Source organism: Octodon degus, unplaced genomic scaffold, assembly GCF_000260255.1.
Source record: "Octodon degus isolate 3935 unplaced genomic scaffold, OctDeg1.0 scaffold00015, whole genome shotgun sequence".
NCBI lineage: Eukaryota > Metazoa > Chordata > Mammalia > Rodentia > Octodontidae > Octodon > Octodon degus.
In genome coordinates, this window is record NW_004524591.1 from 11,391,787 (window position 1) to 11,411,494 (window position 19,708).

General features: G+C 38.6%; 1 protein-coding gene across 1 annotated transcript in view; it reads left to right on the top strand.

Annotated features, from left to right (window-relative positions):
- Dnah11 (dynein axonemal heavy chain 11) overlaps positions 1-19,708 on the top strand; it is a 375,268-nt gene that overhangs the window by 65,262 nt on the left and 290,298 nt on the right. Inside the window, exons 11-21 of the mRNA XM_023709848.1 lie at positions 223-418; positions 2,141-2,245; positions 2,375-2,767; positions 4,940-5,272; positions 5,586-5,840; positions 5,919-6,088; positions 6,296-6,518; positions 11,443-11,559; positions 11,669-11,755; positions 17,305-17,463; positions 19,025-19,108. Coding sequence (XP_023565616.1) covers positions 223-418; positions 2,141-2,245; positions 2,375-2,767; positions 4,940-5,272; positions 5,586-5,840; positions 5,919-6,088; positions 6,296-6,518; positions 11,443-11,559; positions 11,669-11,755; positions 17,305-17,463; positions 19,025-19,108 — 2,122 coding nt within the window. The remainder of the gene's footprint in view (positions 1-222; positions 419-2,140; positions 2,246-2,374; positions 2,768-4,939; positions 5,273-5,585; positions 5,841-5,918; positions 6,089-6,295; positions 6,519-11,442; positions 11,560-11,668; positions 11,756-17,304; positions 17,464-19,024; positions 19,109-19,708) is intronic.

A 19,708-nucleotide genomic window follows, 5' to 3' on the forward strand; every position in this document is an offset into this window, starting at 1 on the left:
TCATATTTGTGTAGAAATTGGCAACTTATTGCTATTAATTACTTAGTAAAATCTCTGGAGTTCCATCCATTATGGCTATATACATATTATTTTGTATTTACAGCATCTTATTCATTATTTATGAGTATTATCTTAAATATGTTATATTGTAAAATAAGCTGAAATCTGTCATCATACAGAGAAGTTGAAAAAAATTTTTTTTGAAAAATCTTATTCCTCCAGATTCTCAGACTATCCTGATGAAGCTATCATTTATCAGAAGTACACTGAAATGACTGCTTTGCTAGACCAATTTGAAAATTATGTCTATAATGAATGGAAAAGTAATGTGGATGAAATCTGTGAATTCAACTTGAATCAACCCCTAGCTAAATTCAGTGCCATAAATGGTCTTCTTAGTGTCAACTTTGACCCAAAGGTAGGGATTTGATTTTGTAAGTTGTTTTATAGAGATGCTATTCTTATCATAAATGTATTGCTCAAATACTTCCTAAAATACTTGTATTTTTAACAATGACCTATTTGTTTGGGAAAAATGTTAGTGCTGTGAAGAGTAAGTTTTTGTTTTATAGGTTTGTTTCCTAAGTTATTGTATTTCTGTCCTGTAGTTACTCCTCTCCCACATGTAAACACTAGGTAGTGAGCAGCTAAGAGCAGGGCCCTTTTCATTTCTTCCTGTGTTCTGCCATTTTAGCCGAGTGTCTAACACTTGAAACATTTAGGAAATGGTAGATCCACTGACTTGAATCATTAGTTTTTACCAGATGGCTTCTGGCTTGAATATGTTTATAATTTATACTCATTTTTATAGTAAATTAAAACTTTAGCATGTAAGTTAAGATGTGGGGAATCCACAGAGTAAATGGTATGAAGACCAGTCATGCTTTGGGTGTGCAGGAGTAAATTTCTATCTGTCATACATCCCTTCAAAGAGAAAATAAGCTGGGATATAGTGGTTAAATTGATGATAATTTAAAATATATTTTTATTAAAAACATTAATATGGAAAATATACCATTTAAATATCTATAATGTCTGTTGCCTTTATTGAACAGATTTGTTGTCCCACTGATGCATCATAAAATAAAGGGAAATTTCATGTTTTCTCAATAATTTCTCCTTATGCTGCATGTTATATACTACAAATAATTTAGAAAACAGTTATTTATTTATTTATTTATTTATTTATTTATTTTGTGGTACCAGGGATTGAACTCAGGCCCTCAAGCACTTATTATACTGAGCCATCTCCCCAGCCCCCAAAGTTTTTTTGTTTTTTGTTTGGCAGAACCAGGAATTGAACTCAGGCCCTTGTGCTTGCCAGGCAAGCGCTTATTCTGCTGAGCCATCTCCCTGGCCCTTGTATATAGATTCTAAAGAATTTATTTCCAAGATTTTTAGCATGCTAAATATAAGGTCCAAAATAAGCTTTATCTTTCATTTATTTACCACAGATATGTTACGTGAAAAACAAGCTTATTTGTAAGTCTCCATGGCCCAAAAGTAAGAGGTAGTTTATGCATATGGCTGGCTTCTTAGGTACCGGAGACTGTTCAGTAGTGACTAATTGCCTGGGGTCTTTCCTGGCAGTACAGATGGAAGTACTTTCCTGGGAAGCGGGAGACTTAGCCTGAGTTTGCATTAACCTTGACCTGTTTCCTTAAAGTATATACTTACGGAATTATTTTATTTTGCAAACAAAATAATACATATACTTAAACATTTCACCTAGGAAACTGAGCTTCCTTCTACCTTCTGATTTATTAAAACCAGTTTATAGAAACTAGTTTCTTGAGATATTTTATGGAGACTCAGATTACCCCTGATACAAGCACCATATGTTTATTTTCCCTCTGAAAGAAACTATGGCAGAAATAGATGATTGCCCACCATGAAATTTTAGGTAGCTTAAAAACCTAATGTGTGTTATAAATATAATACGGCTTATACACTTCTACTGCATAGAACTTGGGCTAGGATAGAATGATACTCCATTTAGTTTTTGGGTTTTGGTGCTGGAGATAGAACCCAAGACCTCTTACATGGTACGCAAGTGCTCTACCATTGAGATATACCTCCATCTTCCTAAAATGCCATGATAGTTTATGATAAACCATAATCCTTGATTGTCGTTGACTAGCTGGTGGCAGTACTAAGAGAAGTGAAATACCTTTTGATGCTCAAGAAACAAGACGTACCAAAATCAGCTTTAGCCATCTTCAAGAAAAGGAACACTATTTTAAAGGTTTGTATTTTTAGAGGCAAGTGCTAGGGGCATCTTTTGAGTAGAAATAGTCTGAATTTTAATTATTAGCATGATGTAGAAAAGAGCTAACATGTTTGGCCCTTTGTGTTTGGGGTTTTCTTTGCTCAGTACCTTGGTAACCTAGAACTTCTTGTGCGAGGGTACAATAAGCTGAAACAAAGCCTTCTGGAAGTTGAATACCCCCTGATCGAAGAGGAGCTGGCAGCCCTTGACAAGAGGCTGACAGCAGCGACCACATGGCTGACCTGGCAGGATGACTGCTGGGGGTATGTGGAGGAGGTGCTGGCAGCCACAGCTGAGCTCGAGTGCAGGGTTGAGCACACACAGAGCAACGTGCACCGGATCCAGCAGACCATGCGTGCCTGGGCTGAGTGTCCGCTCCTCTCCAGGCGGGAGCTACGCAGGGAGGCAGCCTTGACTTTGGAGGACAAGGGCGATCTATTTGCTAAGAAATACAAGTTAATCCAGGAAGACGGCTGCAAGATACACTACCTGGTAGAGGTAAGTAGTGTTACATCTCCAAATCATGGATCTTTTCTTGTAATTTCAAGAAAACCAAAATACTTACTGTTACATGTGGTATTCTTTTATGGAGGCTGAAAATGCTCTTTGAATGGTTATCTTAAGCAATGGATGTGGAAGAACTTCCTTCCCAAGCAGCTGACATCGCAGGCCTGTACCACCACAACAAGCCCTCCTGTTTTTCTGTGTTGTTTCCTGTTTTCTCTTAAACTGATTACCCTAGAATAGTGCTTGTTTCTATTTGAAGAAATAAGATATTTGTTAAAAGCAGAGCTACTTATGTTGCTTTCCCTAGGAGATAGCTGAGAAGTTTGCTAAGAGGATATTAATAAGGTATCTGACATTCGGCAAAGTGTGGCCTAGCATTCAAACTGGGAGCAACTCTGGCAAGGACGGTCCACCTCTCGCCTTTCTGTTTGATCAAAACATCTCTCACAGTGATCCCTTATCCTCAGTAAGGAGAGTAGTAAGGGCTGCAGAAAATGGAGGCAGGAAATTCTAGTCAGGGAAGACAGGAAAGGAAAAAAAGTGTTATACATGCATGCCTATGCATATGTACCCATATGTATATATATCTATATCAGTTGTAGCAGAAAGTGATGAAAAATAGAGCAGAAATGATGGGTAGGGCGAGCAGAGCTGGTAAGGGGAGGTAGGTTTATATTGGAGGGGGTGCTTGAGAATGCCTCTTTACCAAAGCAGCATTTCTGCAGAGAACTGGAAGGGGCCAGAGTATTGTGTATGTTGGCAGGAGGCTGCCTTAGCACGAGAACAAAAGTGTCAAGGCAGAGCATCCTGTGGAGATCATTTTGAGATCCGGCATGCCTGAAACAGGGTTTGTGAGGGGAAGAGTGGGAGGAAATGGCATTTGGAAGGGCCTGGGACCACATCTGTATTAGTCAGCTTTCCCGTGGCTGGGCTACAGTGCCTACAACTTAAAGGACAAAAGGTTTAATTTGGCTCACAATTTTGAGGAAATTCACTCCACAGTCGGCAGGCCAAAAGGCAGAAACAACACTGAGGAAGGGCAGGGGGGAAGAAAGCTGCTTGGTTCATGATTGCCTGGAAACAGAGCAGGAGAATAGCACCAGGGCAAAAGAGGCTGGGGACCAAGTAGAGCAGCCAAGGTCATGTCTCTGTGACACTCCCATTGATCTCATGTGGCTCCCAAGCTAGTCCAGGAGACACAACATTGCAGGGGTTTTGTAGCTGTTCCGAGGACTCTACCTTTCACTGTAAGGGAAACAGCAGCTGGAGACTTTGTGCTCATGGGCTTTCCCTGTTCCATGTAATACAAGGTGGAGCAAGGAAGTGGTAGACAGAGAGACTTTTAGGGTCTCTTAGACTGTGAGAGACTCTTCGACTCTGAGCGTCCAGGTGAGAAAGGGCACCTTGGGTCTGGCGGAACTGACCAAGGTTATTTGTAATCTAGATATATTTTAAAGGCAGAGCCAGCAGAATTTTCCCTGGGGAGTCAGAAAAGAGAGAAGTCAAGGTTGACTTTGGGGTTTTTGATTTGTGACAGAGCTGACTGGATGGGAAACAAGCAAGATTTAGCTTTCTGTGTGTCAGATTTTGGGAGCACAAAGTTTGCTGAAATGTCACATGGATGGTTGGCAAAAGGCATATTCTTTGTGTTTGAATAAGTTTGGAGGATAATTGAACCAAACCAAATTCAATGAGTTTGCTATAGTAGGTGCATGTGAGTCCTCAAGAATAAGCACAGCGCTCCCCTGACGGTGTCTTCAGATACCCAGAACAGTATTTCGGGAAGGACAAGGTGGAGAAATCTCTTCAGTGATAGGCAGATCCCTGGAAGGCGGAGTCCAGAGCCATGCAGGATTAGAGACAGGGTAAGAGTTAGTATGCAGGTCTAGGATTTCATTGAGACCTAGTGTTATAAGTATTTGAAGACAAAAATCTTCATACTGATTTTGTTTCTAAAGGACTTCTAAATGCATACACCATGTGGCCTGAATGTTGTACAATCCTTAGTCTTTGTCATGTAGCTTCAGATTCTGCATTGTAGCATTTAAAAGTTCCTGTGCTATGCACAAAAATAGTCTTTTCTTTAAGAAGTCATTTAAGCAGAAAGCTTTTATTTTTATAATCATCGTTACTATTCATCTATTATCACCTGTCTGTTTCCAGGAGAACAGGAAGCTCTTCAAAGCCAATCCTTCTCTGGATGCCTGGAAAATTTATGTAGAATTCATTGATGATATTGTTGTGGAAGGCTTTTTCCAGGCTATCATGCATGACTTAGACTTTTTTCTGGCGAATACAGAGAAGCAATCAAAGCCTGCACCATTTCTTCAAGCACAAATGATTTTGATGCCCCCTGAGATTGTGTTTAAACCTCCCTTAGAAAGAGAGGCTGGAGATGGTGTCTATGATCTGGTGGAAGAGATGTTGTGCAGTAGTTTCAGAATGTCTGCCCAGGTGAAGCGAGTAGCAGCACATCTGGAGATGGCAAATTACCAGGTATATTTTTGTGAAAGACACTGGCTTTTATTGTAATGATTTGCTAATGTGTGGTAATGGGAAACACAAAGAAATAAGTTGCTAAAAGAAACAATGGTTTTTCTTTTGGCAGAACCAGGGATTGAACTCAGGCCCTTGCGCTTGCCAAGCAAGCGCTTATTCCACTGAGCCATCTCCCTAGCCCTGAAACATGATGTTTTAATTTTGTTGCCAATCGCTCTCTTTTTGAAGAACTGCCTTAGATAATATTAGGTTGCCAAAATTGTTAACACAAATTTACTTTGCATAAGTGCTTAGTTTTCTTGTCCTTTAGAATGATATGGATACCATGTTAGGCCTGGCAGAGGCCAGGCAGGAGATAATGAGCAGAGTGGGTGATGCCATCAACAAAGTCTTGGACTTCAGAAATTCCTTGGAGACCTATGCTTACCTCTGGGTGGATGACCGGACGGAGTTCCTGAAGCATTTTCTCCTGTATGGTCACACTACATCATCTGAGGAAATGGACGCTCATGCAAATGAGGACATTTGCGAACAGCCACCAACTCTTGAACAATTTAAAGAACAGGCAAGGAAAAACCCTTTCCACTGGATGTAATTGGCTTTTCATGGCACTGTTACAGTTACCTTTTTTTCTATTCTGTAGATCGACATTTATGAAGCTTTGTATGTTCAGATGAGCCAGTTTGATGACTTCAGAGTCTTCAATAGTTGGTTCAAGGTGGACATGAAACACTTCAAAGCAACCCTGCTAAATGTGATTAAGAAATGGAGCTGGATGTTTCAGGAGCATCTTTTGAGATTTGTCATTGACAGGTAGCCTTTGTACTTTGGTATTTGGAGTTTTACTGACTTTTGTTAAGAATCAACTGGGTTCTAATGGAGGGGTTAAAGAACATTAATAGTGCAGATTACATAATAGAGCTAGTGAGTAATGTTTAATTGGGTAAACACTGAAAATAAAATTCAACTCAGCTACTAAATCTCATAATGAACTTTGCCTGTGTACATATATTTTAATAGTCTGAATGAGCTGCAGGAATTTATGAAGGACACAGATGCAGGACTTCAGAGAAAACTGAATGAAGGAGACCATGATGGTTTAGTTGACATCATGGGACATCTGCTAGCTGTAAGAAGCCGACAAAGAGCTACTGATGAACTCTTTGAACCTCTGAAGGAAACCATCACACTCCTGGAAAGCTATGGCCAGAAGATGCCTGAGCAAGTCTACATTCAGCTGGAGGTTGGTAGAGGACCACAGATTGAGCACCGCCTCAATCAAGGGCATGAACACTCTTAGGACAGCCATGTAACCATCTATACTGTAGACATTCATGTGTTCACTTTATAGATTAAGAAGATGAAACTTTAAAAATTACACTTTGGGGATGGGGAGATAGCTCGGTGGTCTAGGCACCTGCTTGGCAAACACAACGACCCCAGTTCAATCCCTGGTACCATCTGCTGTGCGAGCCCTGGAACCGCTGGCCCCGAAACCCCCTCTCCTCTGAAACCCAAAACTGGGTGTGGTGGTGCACACCTGTAATCCCAGCACTGAGGAGGCTGAGACTGGAGGATCGCTACAAGTCCATGCTGCATAGTGAGACCCTGTACCAAATAAATAAATAGATTTTTTTTTAATTACACTTTTTCAGGGTCACACAGGAAGCAAAGCCAGTCAACGCTCAACTCTAGATGTTTTATGACAAAAGAATCATGCCTACCCGCTGTGTTCCACTGCCTTCCTGGCAGATATTGAGGCTGTAGGAAGCCTTCAGTTACTCTTCTCAGCCTGTTTTGCCATAACTTTTTCCCGTGGAGTACATCAGTACTCTTTTTCATTCAGAATTGCCTGACCTTGGAAACAAGTCTTGGGCATGTTAGTAAAGAATAAAAAAGATGAAGCCTGATTTGGATGCAGAAATCACTGTCTCCCAAAGAGATTTCTGTGTTGTCATCTTGTTTTCTATGCTCTGTTTGGTGGCTGCTATATGCTGGGGATGGACAAAGTTTAAAATTATGCCTGAAATCATGAGTGAAGAGCTCACCATTGAGCTGTGTTCTCATGCTATATTGAAGTTCTGTAGATGGTATTGTGTAGTGTGGGCTTCCAGGCTGGCCTTCCATTTACTGTGTAAATATGAGAACAGTGAACACATTAACCGGAACTTTCATGGGATTCCAGTTTAGTGGTCAGAGACCAGAAGTGGAAGCTAGATGGGTTTTCACATACTGTGTAAGGCCATCTCATCTGTTTAGCACAGATAGTTAAGATCTTAGAGAATGCTTCCTTCTCAATAAAATATTTCTTGTGATTCGTTAAAAATGTTTTTGTCTATGGCTAGCCAAATAGCTCAGCAGATTAAAACACCTGCAAGGGGGCGCAGGGGCTGGGGCTCCATCCGGGGCACTGCCTCCAGGGTGCACTGAGATGGCAATTGAGACTGGGCGTGGTGGCACACACCTGTAATCCCAGCTCTTGGGAGGCTATAAACAGGCAGATCACTGTGAGTCTGATCTAGTAGTGAGACCCTGAACACCCTGTAGACTCTTCCCTAAAAGACAAAAACAAAAAAAAAAGTTGTTGTCTCTACTACTTCCCTCCAAGTTTTTACTTTCTATTCTTTTATTCAGATGAAATTTACAAAAGTAACATTTTAAGTTGTACAAATCAGCATTTAGTATACTCTATTTACAATATTTTACAGTCGCTGCTTCTATTTAGCCGCAAAAAATTTCCTCATCCCAAAAAGAAACCCAATACCATTTAGTTGTCAGAAACCCCACTTTCTCCTTCCTGCCCAGCCATTCCCTACCCTGTAATCCTAGTAACCCCCATGTTTGTCTGTGTCTGGTTTCCTTATTCTTGATATTATTTTATGAATGGAATTATACCATATACAGCATATTGTGTGTTTGGCTTGTTTCACTTGACTTACATAATGTGTTCAGAGTCCATTCACTTGTATCAATACTTCATGCCTTAATAATAGGCCATTTTGTACTTATACTGGAATTTGATTACCCGTTCATCTGTTGATGGACATTTGGGTGATTTCCATCTTTTTTTTTTTTCTGTTGTGAATAGTATTGCTGTGAGCATTGATGTTTAAGTATTTGTTTGAATTCTGTTTACCTCAGGTTTTTGTTTTATATATACATTGGGAATGGAATTACTGGATCCTATAGTACTTCTGTACTTTTTGAGAAGTGCCACTCTGGTTTTCACAGCGACTGTCCACTTTAAGTCCCTCATTTTGTTTTGTGAGGTTTAAATGCAACAATGTGTTTATGAATCCCCCCTTGACTCTACTATAAAAAATTACTATGTATAAATTACTAAATTCTAGGTAAGTGCTGTATAGAAATGGTCCCAGGGCTGCCAATAGTATTGGGACAATAGCAGTGAGGTGACTGGCATGGACAGAAACAGACCAACAGGTGACGCACTGTAGCCACTGCAGCACCAGCCATAAGTAGTGCTTCTCTATGTACAGACTTGGATGTTCTTCCTGCCAGAGTTTGTACCTGGTCAGTCACCTTCCTCTTGCTGCCACTCCATGTTGATGCCCACAACTTAAAGGAGAAGAGGTTAGCTTGGTTCCAGTTTTTAGAGGATTCAGGCCAAATCTGCTGGCTCCAGAGCAGGAAGGGTCTGGTGCAGGCAGGCAGAGGAGAAGCACTGGAGGGAGATACACCAGTCTGGGGCCACACTGCCACCAATCTGCCACTTCTGAGCAGATCCCACCTCAGCACACGCAGCTGTAGCAGGCCTCCAGCCACTCACCTTCCTAAAGCTCACCTCTGAGTACACTGGGCTTTAGGAAGGCATCTTAGGTCTAGATTATAAAAGACCTTGAGATAGAGACAAGCCAACCAAATCATCAATAATTGATGAGGGGGATTTTAGCCATGGGTTCCAGTATTTATATTATGAAAATCTGGTTCACTTTTTCTGGTTCTGGTGATAAGAAATTGCTAGATTTTTTTAGTATTTTGAAAGCAGGATACTTTGAATTATATATATTACTATGCTGGCTATTTAGGTTGGTTGGGAGGGCAAAAAATAAGATTCCAGTTGCATATAAAGGGTAATAGGATGCTAATTTCATTTTAAAGTAACTTGTGATAATTACTCTACTTCTCCTTCATTTTCATGTTATAGCATTTTCTAAATTCTTGTCTGTGTTCTGTGCTTAAAAAGACCCCTAGAAGTGGCTGTATTCTTAGGAATCCAAGGATTAGTTTCTGAAATTCAAGCAAATTTACCAATAACTAGGTTGCTTCTGGGTGCAGCATCTTTTCACTCGTGTAGTATTTTTTAAGGGAATTAATATAATAGTTTTTTTTAATTTTAAAGAAAAAATACAAAAAAAAAAAAAGAGAAAATACCACAATAATCCAGAAGTTAGAATTCAGTTCTTGTTACTTCTTATCTCAGCCACAGTAATCATTTCTTAATTTACTGCATCCTTCCTTGGCCCTATCTGCAGTCCACTGTGGTGCAATTGGAGCTCTAATTTACAGGTTTAAAGTCCTTCCTGCTCAGAAACCTTCTTTGGCTGCCACTAGCTTTGTGGCTATTTCACTGTCCCTAGGTGTCCATACTGTCGCCCCACTCTGTGGAGAAGTAGTTACACCTGAAAGGACTTGGCATTGATCTGTTAAACCATTCATTCCTTTCAGCCTCAGATTCAATATGACCTCTTTGAGAGGGTAGTGTCAGTTGGGTAGACCTTGGCAGTTTTCTGACCTTTTGATTTTCAAGGCAATTTATTTTTGTCAGGTGAAAGCCTGTTTGGGATCTCTACACATAAAGCAGATCTGCTGTATTTGAAGACATGGCCTCTCCCTGGCTTTCCAGCTGGGGCCTCTGAAAGGATTCCATATCATACGGGAGCTCCATGGAATGGATTTGAGCACATAGATGAAGGCCCTTACAGATTAGGATAGAGGGCTTTGAGGAGAGGAAACATGGTGGCTTGTGAGTCCAGGGCTCTTGGTTCCTGACTGGTTAGGTGGTCTTCCTGTCAGTACACCGGCTTTGTCTCCCATTTTGGTTCTATGACGCATAAACCTGCTGGTGACAGGTAACATATTATGTCATGTAGAATAGCTATTGTTTGTGCCTCTTGCTAAGATTTTATAATGATTTCAGTCAAAAAATATATTTTACTCTGAAGCATCTCCTCTACTGTACAAATATTTATACTTACCACAGTGTTCTCTTCCTAATTGGCAGTTACTGAATCATTCATAAATATTTATTGAACGTTACAAAATAGTTTGCAGAACCTTTGAATTTTGCACTTTAGCTAAACAAGGAGAGTCTGGTCACTATGGACGATCGTACAACAAAACAATTTCGGTGTCCCAGGAGATGATCCTGAGAAACAATGTTTTGTTAGCCTGGAGGCAGGAGTGCTTTTCAATGGTAATTATGCACCAGGGCTCTTCCAAGAAAGTAACTTGCTTTTGACTTGTTTGCACTAGGAACAGGGAAGACAGAATTGAGTTGATACCTGAACTATTTATTGATTCTTTTGTCAAATATGGAGTAGGAATTAACTTCTTTTCCTTTTGCCTGGACTCTGTTTCTCAACTCCTGGTTCTCTGAAATAAACCAACTTTAGTGATTGACATCAGGAAAGTGTCCATGCAGAGCCCAGGGAGCCCGGAGAAAGCGAGGACTAGACTGAGTGGCATTTTCGTCTCTGCTCCACCAGATTCAAAGCATTTTTTTCTTATTAAATTGCTAAATATGGTTGGTTTCCATTTCTAGTTATCAGAGTTGAGCAAAGTCATTTCCAGAGCAATTTAATTTTGTTCTCACAACAGCAAAAAGTTTGAAAATTGTCTTTATTTTGAAAAGATTTCCACTGATTCTGACTGGAAAGTATGAACCCAGAAAGGCCGGCAGGTCAGCCTATATTTTAACCCTGGCTCTAAGCCCCGGAATGTTAATTCCTTTTTCCTTCCCCTCCTCCTCTCCTCCTCCTCTCCTCCTCCTCTCCTATTTTTTCCTCCCTCAGATAAAATGTTTATACAAGTATAAAAAGGTGTCATGGGTTAGTGTAAATAAATTAAAATTATTTAAACTTATAGTATTGAGTTATTTTAGGAATTGAACTAACTTCCCATTTGTACCTTTTTTTTTTTTTTTCAAGGAATTACCTGAAAGATGGGAAACAACCAAAAAGATTGCAGCAACAGTTAGACATGAAGTCTCGCCTCTCCAGAATGCAGAAGTCAGTCTTCTACGGAAAAAATGTATTTTATTTGATGTAAGCCAGTTATCAAGTTTTTGTTTGCTTATTTTTAAGAAAGGCTTTACAGAGATTATTGAAGCTTTTTTTTTTTTTTTTGAGATTTGTGTTTTTCTCCCCCTACCAGGAAAAGCAGGCAGAGTTCCGAGAGAGATTCAGAAGCTGCTCCCCTCTTGGTTTTAATGCAGAAAACCCATATACTGTGCTTGATAAGGTAAAAAAGATCTCAGATTTCTTATATGACATCTACTTTAGAAGCTAAATTTAGACACGGATATATTGCTATATTTTACCTTATGTTTGCCATTAGCTAAGCAAGTTCAGGACTTTAAAAAAATCCAGTTAGAATTAGTTTTCATTGAGAAAATTACAGTGTGTTTTCAATCATGTGACCCAAAAACATTGCCACCATCAAAGCTACTGCTGTTTTTCAGTTCTTAATGTGTATCAAGAATTCTGCTAGATATATTGCATTTTGTTCTCAAAATCTTTCTGTGATACAGGTTGTATTGCTGTTCCTGTTTTAGATAAAAACAATGAAAATTACATCCTGAAAAAGGAAATCAAGGAAGACATGGGATTTGAAACATTAGCCAGAGCAGCCAGGCAAAAGAAAGAAAAGAGATATATCAGGAATGGAAGAAGTCTAAGTACCCACCTGTAGATGATATGATCCTTTACTTACCAGGCCCCAAAACTCCACCAAAAGACTGCTAGACTTGATAACTAAATTCAGCAGTATAGCAGGATACAAAATAAACACAAAAATCAATAGCATTCCTATGCAATCATAACAAACTCAATGAAAAATAGGAAAACAGTGACATTAACAATAACATCAAAAATGTAAATACTTAGGTATTAGTCTAAGGAAGTAAAACACCTCTATAATGGAAAGTGTGTTAGACTGAAAAAGGAAATCAGAAAATGGAAAAATATCTTCTGTTCTTAATTAGGAAAAACCAACACAATCAAAATGGCTATCCTTCCAAAATTGATGTATAGATTTACTATGATCCCAATCAAAATACCAGTGTTATTTCTCATAGAGCTAGAGAAAAGAAATTTAAAATTTATATGGAATCTGAAGAGACCCAGAAGAGCAAAAGCCATCCTGGGTAGCAAAGTAAAGCAAGCAGCTAAAAAATCCCAAATTTAAAGTTATGCTTGTAGGGCTACTGTGACTGAAACGGCGTGGCACAAGCACAGAAACAGACATGTGGATTAGTGGAACAGACTAGTGTGTGATGGAAAACCCTTTAGAATGTTCAGTGATGACAAAACAGCTAGCCGTGGCACCTGAGCCATAGTTTCTTCACGACTGGACTAGAGGATGCAGAAGACCCAGGTACATCAAGCTGGTGTTTGACTTAGATGTAAAAACACACACTGGAGGACAGATAGCCTCTACTAAATGGTTCTGGGAAAATTGGATGTCTATGTGCAGAAGATTGAGTTTAGATCCATGTATCTCACCATGTGTGAAAGTCAAAATGGATCTGAATGTTAGAAACACAATCTTCTGGAAGATACAATAGGCACAACTCCTAGAAATATGGCATAGGCCAGCCAGATAGCTCAGTGGATAAAAGTGCCTGCTTAGGCAGATGAAGGAGCCAGGAGTTTGATTCCTGGCCTACTGCGCTGACCCTGCCCCTTGGGGTGGGCTGAGACAGTGATGGAGACTAGGTGTGGTAGTGCCTGCCTGTAATCCCAGCGATTGGGAGGCTGAAAACAGAAGGATCACTATGAGTCCAATCTATGTAGTGAGACCCTGTAGACTCTGTACTAAATACATTAAAAAACAAATAAAGGTATAGGCATAGGCAAGGACTTTTTGAATAGAATCCCAGCAGCACTAGAGGTAGTACCCAACAAAGAGGATCAGATCAAATTAAAAAGTTTATGCACAACAAAGAAAACAACAGAGTGAAGAGAGCATCGACAGAATGACAAAAGAGTGCCATTTATCTCACCTATGGGGATTAACATCAAAAAGTTCAGAAGTTACCCCCTCAATTAAAAGATCCAAACAAAAGATGGGCAACCAAGATGAATAGACACTTCTTGAAAAAAATACAAATGACCAATAAATATACCACAAAAATGTTCATCCCTGGCCATCAGAGAAATGCAAATTTAAACTACATGGATAACCTACACTGTTACTCTAGAATGGCGATCATCAAAAATTTAACAATAAAAAATGCTGGGAAGGATGAGGGGCAGAGGAACTGGTGAGAATGTACACTAGTGTCATCACTGTGGAGATCAGCCTGGAGTCTCATCAAAAACCTAAAAAGACAAGTTCATTTGACTCAGCCATCTCTCTTCTGTATAATCTTCCTGAAAGAGTTGAAATCATCAGATTGTGGGGGTACATGTGTACTTGTATTTATAGCAGCATAATTTTAACAGCTAAATTTTAGAAACAGCATGTATTTTTATCAGCAGATGAATGGAAAATGTGGCATGCACATTTCTACTACACTGCCGTAAAGAAAGCACATTTATGATAAATTTAGATTTTAGGATAAAACTGAGACATTTTTCGGTAAGGGGTGTATCTTGAGAACATGTTAAGCAAGTTAAGTTATACACAAGCTCAAATGTTGCATGGTTGCTCTTAAAGAAGTGTAAATATATTAACATACATGTATATAGGACATATATGTATGCACATAAAGAGCAAAATAGGAAATACAGAGAAGTTTAAATACTTCCTCAATAACAAATTCCATTGTTTTAAAAATATTTCAATATATATGTTAATAGCTTTTGTTTACACTGTTAGTTTATCTTAGTTCATTGAAAAGGATGACATGTTTTTGTAAGAATCTTTTTGGTCTATTCTTGTATTCTGACTACTTTGTTAGCAATATTTACCCACAGGAAAGTTCATAGTTGACGTTTAGACATGCACATTGATAAGTCATTCATTTGTAGTGTATAATGAATTACTTTATAATGGATGACCGTAAGAATGAATATAGTGGGCAAGTAATCAAAAATAGTCATGGGAGATTAAAAAGATACTATTAACTTTGACTAGAAAAATAGTTTTTTGAGAAAATGACTTTGTGAAGCTTTCAACAGTTGAGGGTTCAGGTTTTGAGGCTTGCATCAAGGGTCCCATCCTGGTCCTTCTTCCTGGTGGAGAAGGTCTTTCTCTAAGATTGGTGTGCAGTTTGACAAAATTATTACCTCTTTTTCCCAGCTTCAGGTTGCATATAAATATAATTGCTTTTAACCTTACTTAGAAAACAACATTCTACTGCATAAAGTTTTCTTTTTTCTTCCCTTTGTCTAAAAAAGCAAGGGAATATTCATTTAAAATATTAATTGAAAAAGAGTAGGTTGGAATATGCCAATAAAATTGGTTTTTCTTCTTTCATTTTTTTAAAGGTTATTTACCAATCACAGGTGATGCAGATGGATTGAGGATGGAGAATTGTTACCATTTCTATGATTGATGATAGCACATAGTTATATATTTAAACTATACAGGAGGTGCTTATCCTGTACTTCAGAATGCATGGAGGGAAATTTTATTTTTTATTTTTAAATTAATTTTATTGAGAAACAAATAGCAGTGAGACAGTTTCAAAACAGGTCAGTAGGACAGTTACAATAATTAATACATTGCATATTGTTGTCTTCATAGTGATTATCCATAGTACAAGATGCAGACATGATATCCTGTCCAAACACTAGTAGTACAAATATTTCTTCTCATTGGATTAAGAGAAAGTAGCTGTATATATAGTAAGGTTTGATTAACTTTCTGAAGTTCTTTTCTCAGTGTATTTGTTCAGCATGCATTTCTGATATTTATCTAATTGCTCTCAACCAAAGGCATGCATATTGTTTTTCTGGGCTGGTATGGGGGACCATGGTTCTCACTGCAAATCAGAAAGTGTCAGCCTTTCAGGAGTAAGGAAAGGGGTGTGACATGCTGATTTTTTTTCTATTAGAGAGAAATTTAATAGTGACCTTCTTTGGTAAAGTGTTATTTCTTTATAGCCAAAGACGCAGTAACCAGTGGAATTAACATAACTAAGTATATGTTTCTAGGAATGATAGACTTGTGTGTTTCATCAGAAATTGGGTACATGTTTAGAGGACTAATGGAATTAGTATAAGTAATAAGAAATGTGAAAATGATTAAAAATAAAGAAAAAGGATGAAAGGTATGCTTTTAGCATAATCGTCATTCTATATTAGGAATGTGAGCATTTCCAGGGGTTCCTGGAACCAATCCTCTGCAGAACCAAGGCATGAATGTGTTAACTGTATGTTTTATTTTAAAAATCCTTCAGTTAGGTTCTATATATTCTCATTGGAAAATAGTGATAAAGTAATGCATATTTTAATTAGCTTGAGTCATTCTACAACATGTGGCTCATGTTTTGGAGAAGTCAATAAAATTTTTTATGTTGTATGTAAGTAAATAAAATTTTTTGACTGGAGTGGACAACCAAAGGATTAAGTCTTGGTTTTTAAAATTGAAAAGTAGTTGGAAATTAAATATTAAGGTTGTTGCATATTGGGAAAAAGGTGGGAGAAAATGCAAAGTGCAAAACCAAAGTCCAGTCTTTTTTTTTTTTTTTGCAAAGCTCATTACCTGGTGTACTTCCTAAACTTGATCAGTCGAAAAGGAACAGCTTGAGCTTAGAACTGAGATCTCTGGAAAGGGTGCCAGGCCTGTTGGGCCTGAGGATGGCTTTTCTGTCTTACGGATTCCATACTTTTCAAGCTTTCACTGCATAGATGCGATAAATGTTGGAATAAAACGAAGTATCACATGAAAGACTATTGCCATTGTGCCCCTCAAAATATTTGTGTTACTCCCCCTCACCCTAAACACATTTATCCCATTGTTTTTGTAATGTGTTATTTACTGTCATAGTTCTTTGGTCTTAAGTTTATGCATTCACCGTGTTTCTCCATCACCCCTTGCCTACTCCTTTGTTAATAGAAAGTTAGGAATGGGAGTTTGCTGAACAAGAAAGAAAAAGTGAGCCTGAACCTGTGTGTATACAACTGTACTGTACTGTTTGTATACTGTACACAGACTTTTTTACATAGGTGAGAGGACAGATGCACCTTGGTGGAGATGATCCTAAAGTGAACTTTGTTTTTTGGTTTTTTTTTTGTTTTTGTTTTTGTTTTGTTGGTGGAACCGGGGATTGAACTCAGGCCCTTGCGCTTGCCAAGCAAGCACTTATTCTACTGAGTATCTTCCCAGCCCCCCTAAAGTGAACTTTTAATATTGGGTTGTATCTTTAGGTCTGGTGTTTTACATTATGAATTCTCACATGCCTTTTATACTATCAGTAAGCTGTGGGGTAATTTTTTAAGGATAGGTTTTGTTAGAGCTAATTTACTATTGCATTGGAAATGTCTAGTGCCTGCCTGATCTTTTGCTCCCCAGTGAAGCTCCCAACTGTACAAGAATTGTGCAACTGTGAGGAGCCCCAGCTGTTCCAAGTTGACAAGAATTATTGTAGTCATAGAAATCCAATGCCAGAGCAACTTTTGCTGACATATTTGGAGAGGGAGAATTTGAGTGACACTCTTGGGTGTATTAATCTTTTCTCGCACTTTTGGAGAAGTCTTCTATCTGCAACCAGTAATTATACCAAAGATTTTTAAAAAATTGTCTTTTTAGAATCAGAGTTTGAAATGTTGAAATGTGCAGAACAGCAAGATGAGACGGCCTCTCTCTGGTGGCTGGCGTACAGCTGTGTGTTTTCTCCTTAGGCAAATCAGGAGCTTGAGGCGTTAGAACAAGAAGTGGAGCAAATGCAGGACTCTGCTTGCCTCTTCGAAGTGGCTCTGCCAGAGTATAAACAGATGAAGCAGTGTCGCAAAGAAATACAACTACTCAAGGGACTTTGGGATGTCATCATTTATGTTAGAGTAAGAGATGCTTCTAGAAAACATGGTTTCTTCTTCTTTTTTTTTTTTTTTGCTTTTAGTAGTTCCTTTGTATAAACATGCACATTTTATTGCCTGTATCATTTTCTTTGAATGTCTTAAAATATACACACACATTAGATTTTACGCCCTGCCCCAAGAATCAGGGTTTATGTGTTGCTATTAGTAAAATTATTCCAGGAATATCATTTTTTTTTTAAAGGACAGGGTATACAGGGTTTCACTCCGCAGATTGGACTCATAGTGATTCTCCTGTTTTCCGCCTCCCAAGTGCTGGGATTACAGGCGCATGCTGCCATGCCCAGTCTCAGTCACTATTTCAGAGCGCTCATGGGTGGGGCCAGCATAGCGTGGCAGGGATCGAACCCCAGCCGCTGCTCTCTGCCTAAGCCAGTGCTTTAGTCCACTGAGCTATCAGGCTGGCCCTAGGAGTATCAATGTTTTTAAAAAATTGTGTTTATTGTAAGCTTAGCCATTAAAACAGTGATTTTGTTTTTTAAAATTCTATATTGTCATTTAAAATACACAATTAATGAGCATTAAATCGGTTGAATAAATTTTTGCATATACATTTATTTTGCTTAAAGCAAATATTTTCTGTCTGCAATGAGTAGGAATTTTCCAAAAGGACTTTTTGTGTGTCCTGCTTTTTCTTTGCAGTGCAGGGGCCCAAGTGCAGGGCCCTGTGCATCTGGCCAAGTGCTCTAGCGCTGAGCTTGGCCCCCAGCGTGAGCATTCTGCTCCCTTCTCAGTGTGGAGTGGCTACACAGAATGACTCTGTGCACGTGGCGTACTTCATATCAGTTCTTTCTGTCCTTAATTCAAGATGAAACTTGTGCAATGAACTGACTATGTCAGATCCTTTTAGGAGATATACAGACTATAAATAAAAATTAATGTGTAAATATGTGATCATCTACATGGTAACTTGTCTGTACAAACTCATACATATATCTATCTTTATTCGTGTGTATGTGTGTGTGTATAGGTGGAACCTTATTAAAAATGAAGTTAATTTGTGTTTAGCTAAGTTAGAAACAATAAAAATAAGCTCTAGGAAACTAGGCATATCGCAACATGTATTGTACATAATTTTCTAAAGTTAGCTGAAAGCCATATAAAATATATTAAGATATAAAGTATAGTCAAAAAGTGGTTAAAAGTTTTGTTTATAATGGGTGAAGATTATCTTGTGAAAGCTTATTATATATTACATGTAGGAACATAGAAACCTGTTATTTAATAATTTACCTTTCAATTTATTCAAACTACACAGGATTAAATGATAATAACTGCATATATGGAATTTATCATTACTGAAAGAAATTAATATATCATAATGTTTTAGCCTTAAGCTTGACATGTTCTGACAACTTTTTTGTTTCAGTAATAGGGAAGTTTTGACAAGTGTAGTTAATATTTTAAAAATTGTCTTTCCACCGGATGATAGAGTCGCTGTGTATCATCAGTTTATATATTTTGCTGTGGAGACTTGCTTCCACCAAATGTTGTTGACACGTTTATCTGCTTGCACGTTTTTCAGAGAAGCATTGATAATTGGACTAAAACCCAGTGGAGACAGATTAATGTGGAACAGATGGATGGAGAACTCCGAAGGTTTGCCAAGGCAGGTTCCATAACTGTCTATTACAACAATTTATCTTTCTCAGTACCACCTTCTCCCATCTTCCATAACCTAATATCTGGTGTGTTCGGCTGCATGACCTTATTTACATCACATAGAATGCTACCAGATAGTAGTTTTTCACTCACAACCAGTTGCACTTCTAATCAAGCCTGCCTTTCTGTGAATGAGTTGATAAAAGCATCTTAGGGCTAATGAATTTATGAGAAGTAACAGTAATCATTTGCTTCCCATGCCTGTCTAAACGGGAAGGAAGATTGAGTATCCAGGCTAAGGGCTCAGGCTTATGAATTACGCCTTTGATTTCTTACCTTAGTATTTTCTATAAGTATTTCACATCTGACTCTGGAATTTGGGACAACTAGATTTATATGGTTTCAGCATGACCAGGCCTGCCTGGTGTGCTGGCGTGGGCTTGTGCTCCAGACTACTTGGGAGGCTGAGGTGGGAGAATCCATTAAGGTCAGCTATTTGAAACCAGCCTGGGCAACACAACAAGACCCTGTGTCAAAAAAAGGAGGAGAGGCTTTGTTCTTTCTTCCCGATCCAGTACACGGCAACCTTGTTCCCGATTCAGCTCCG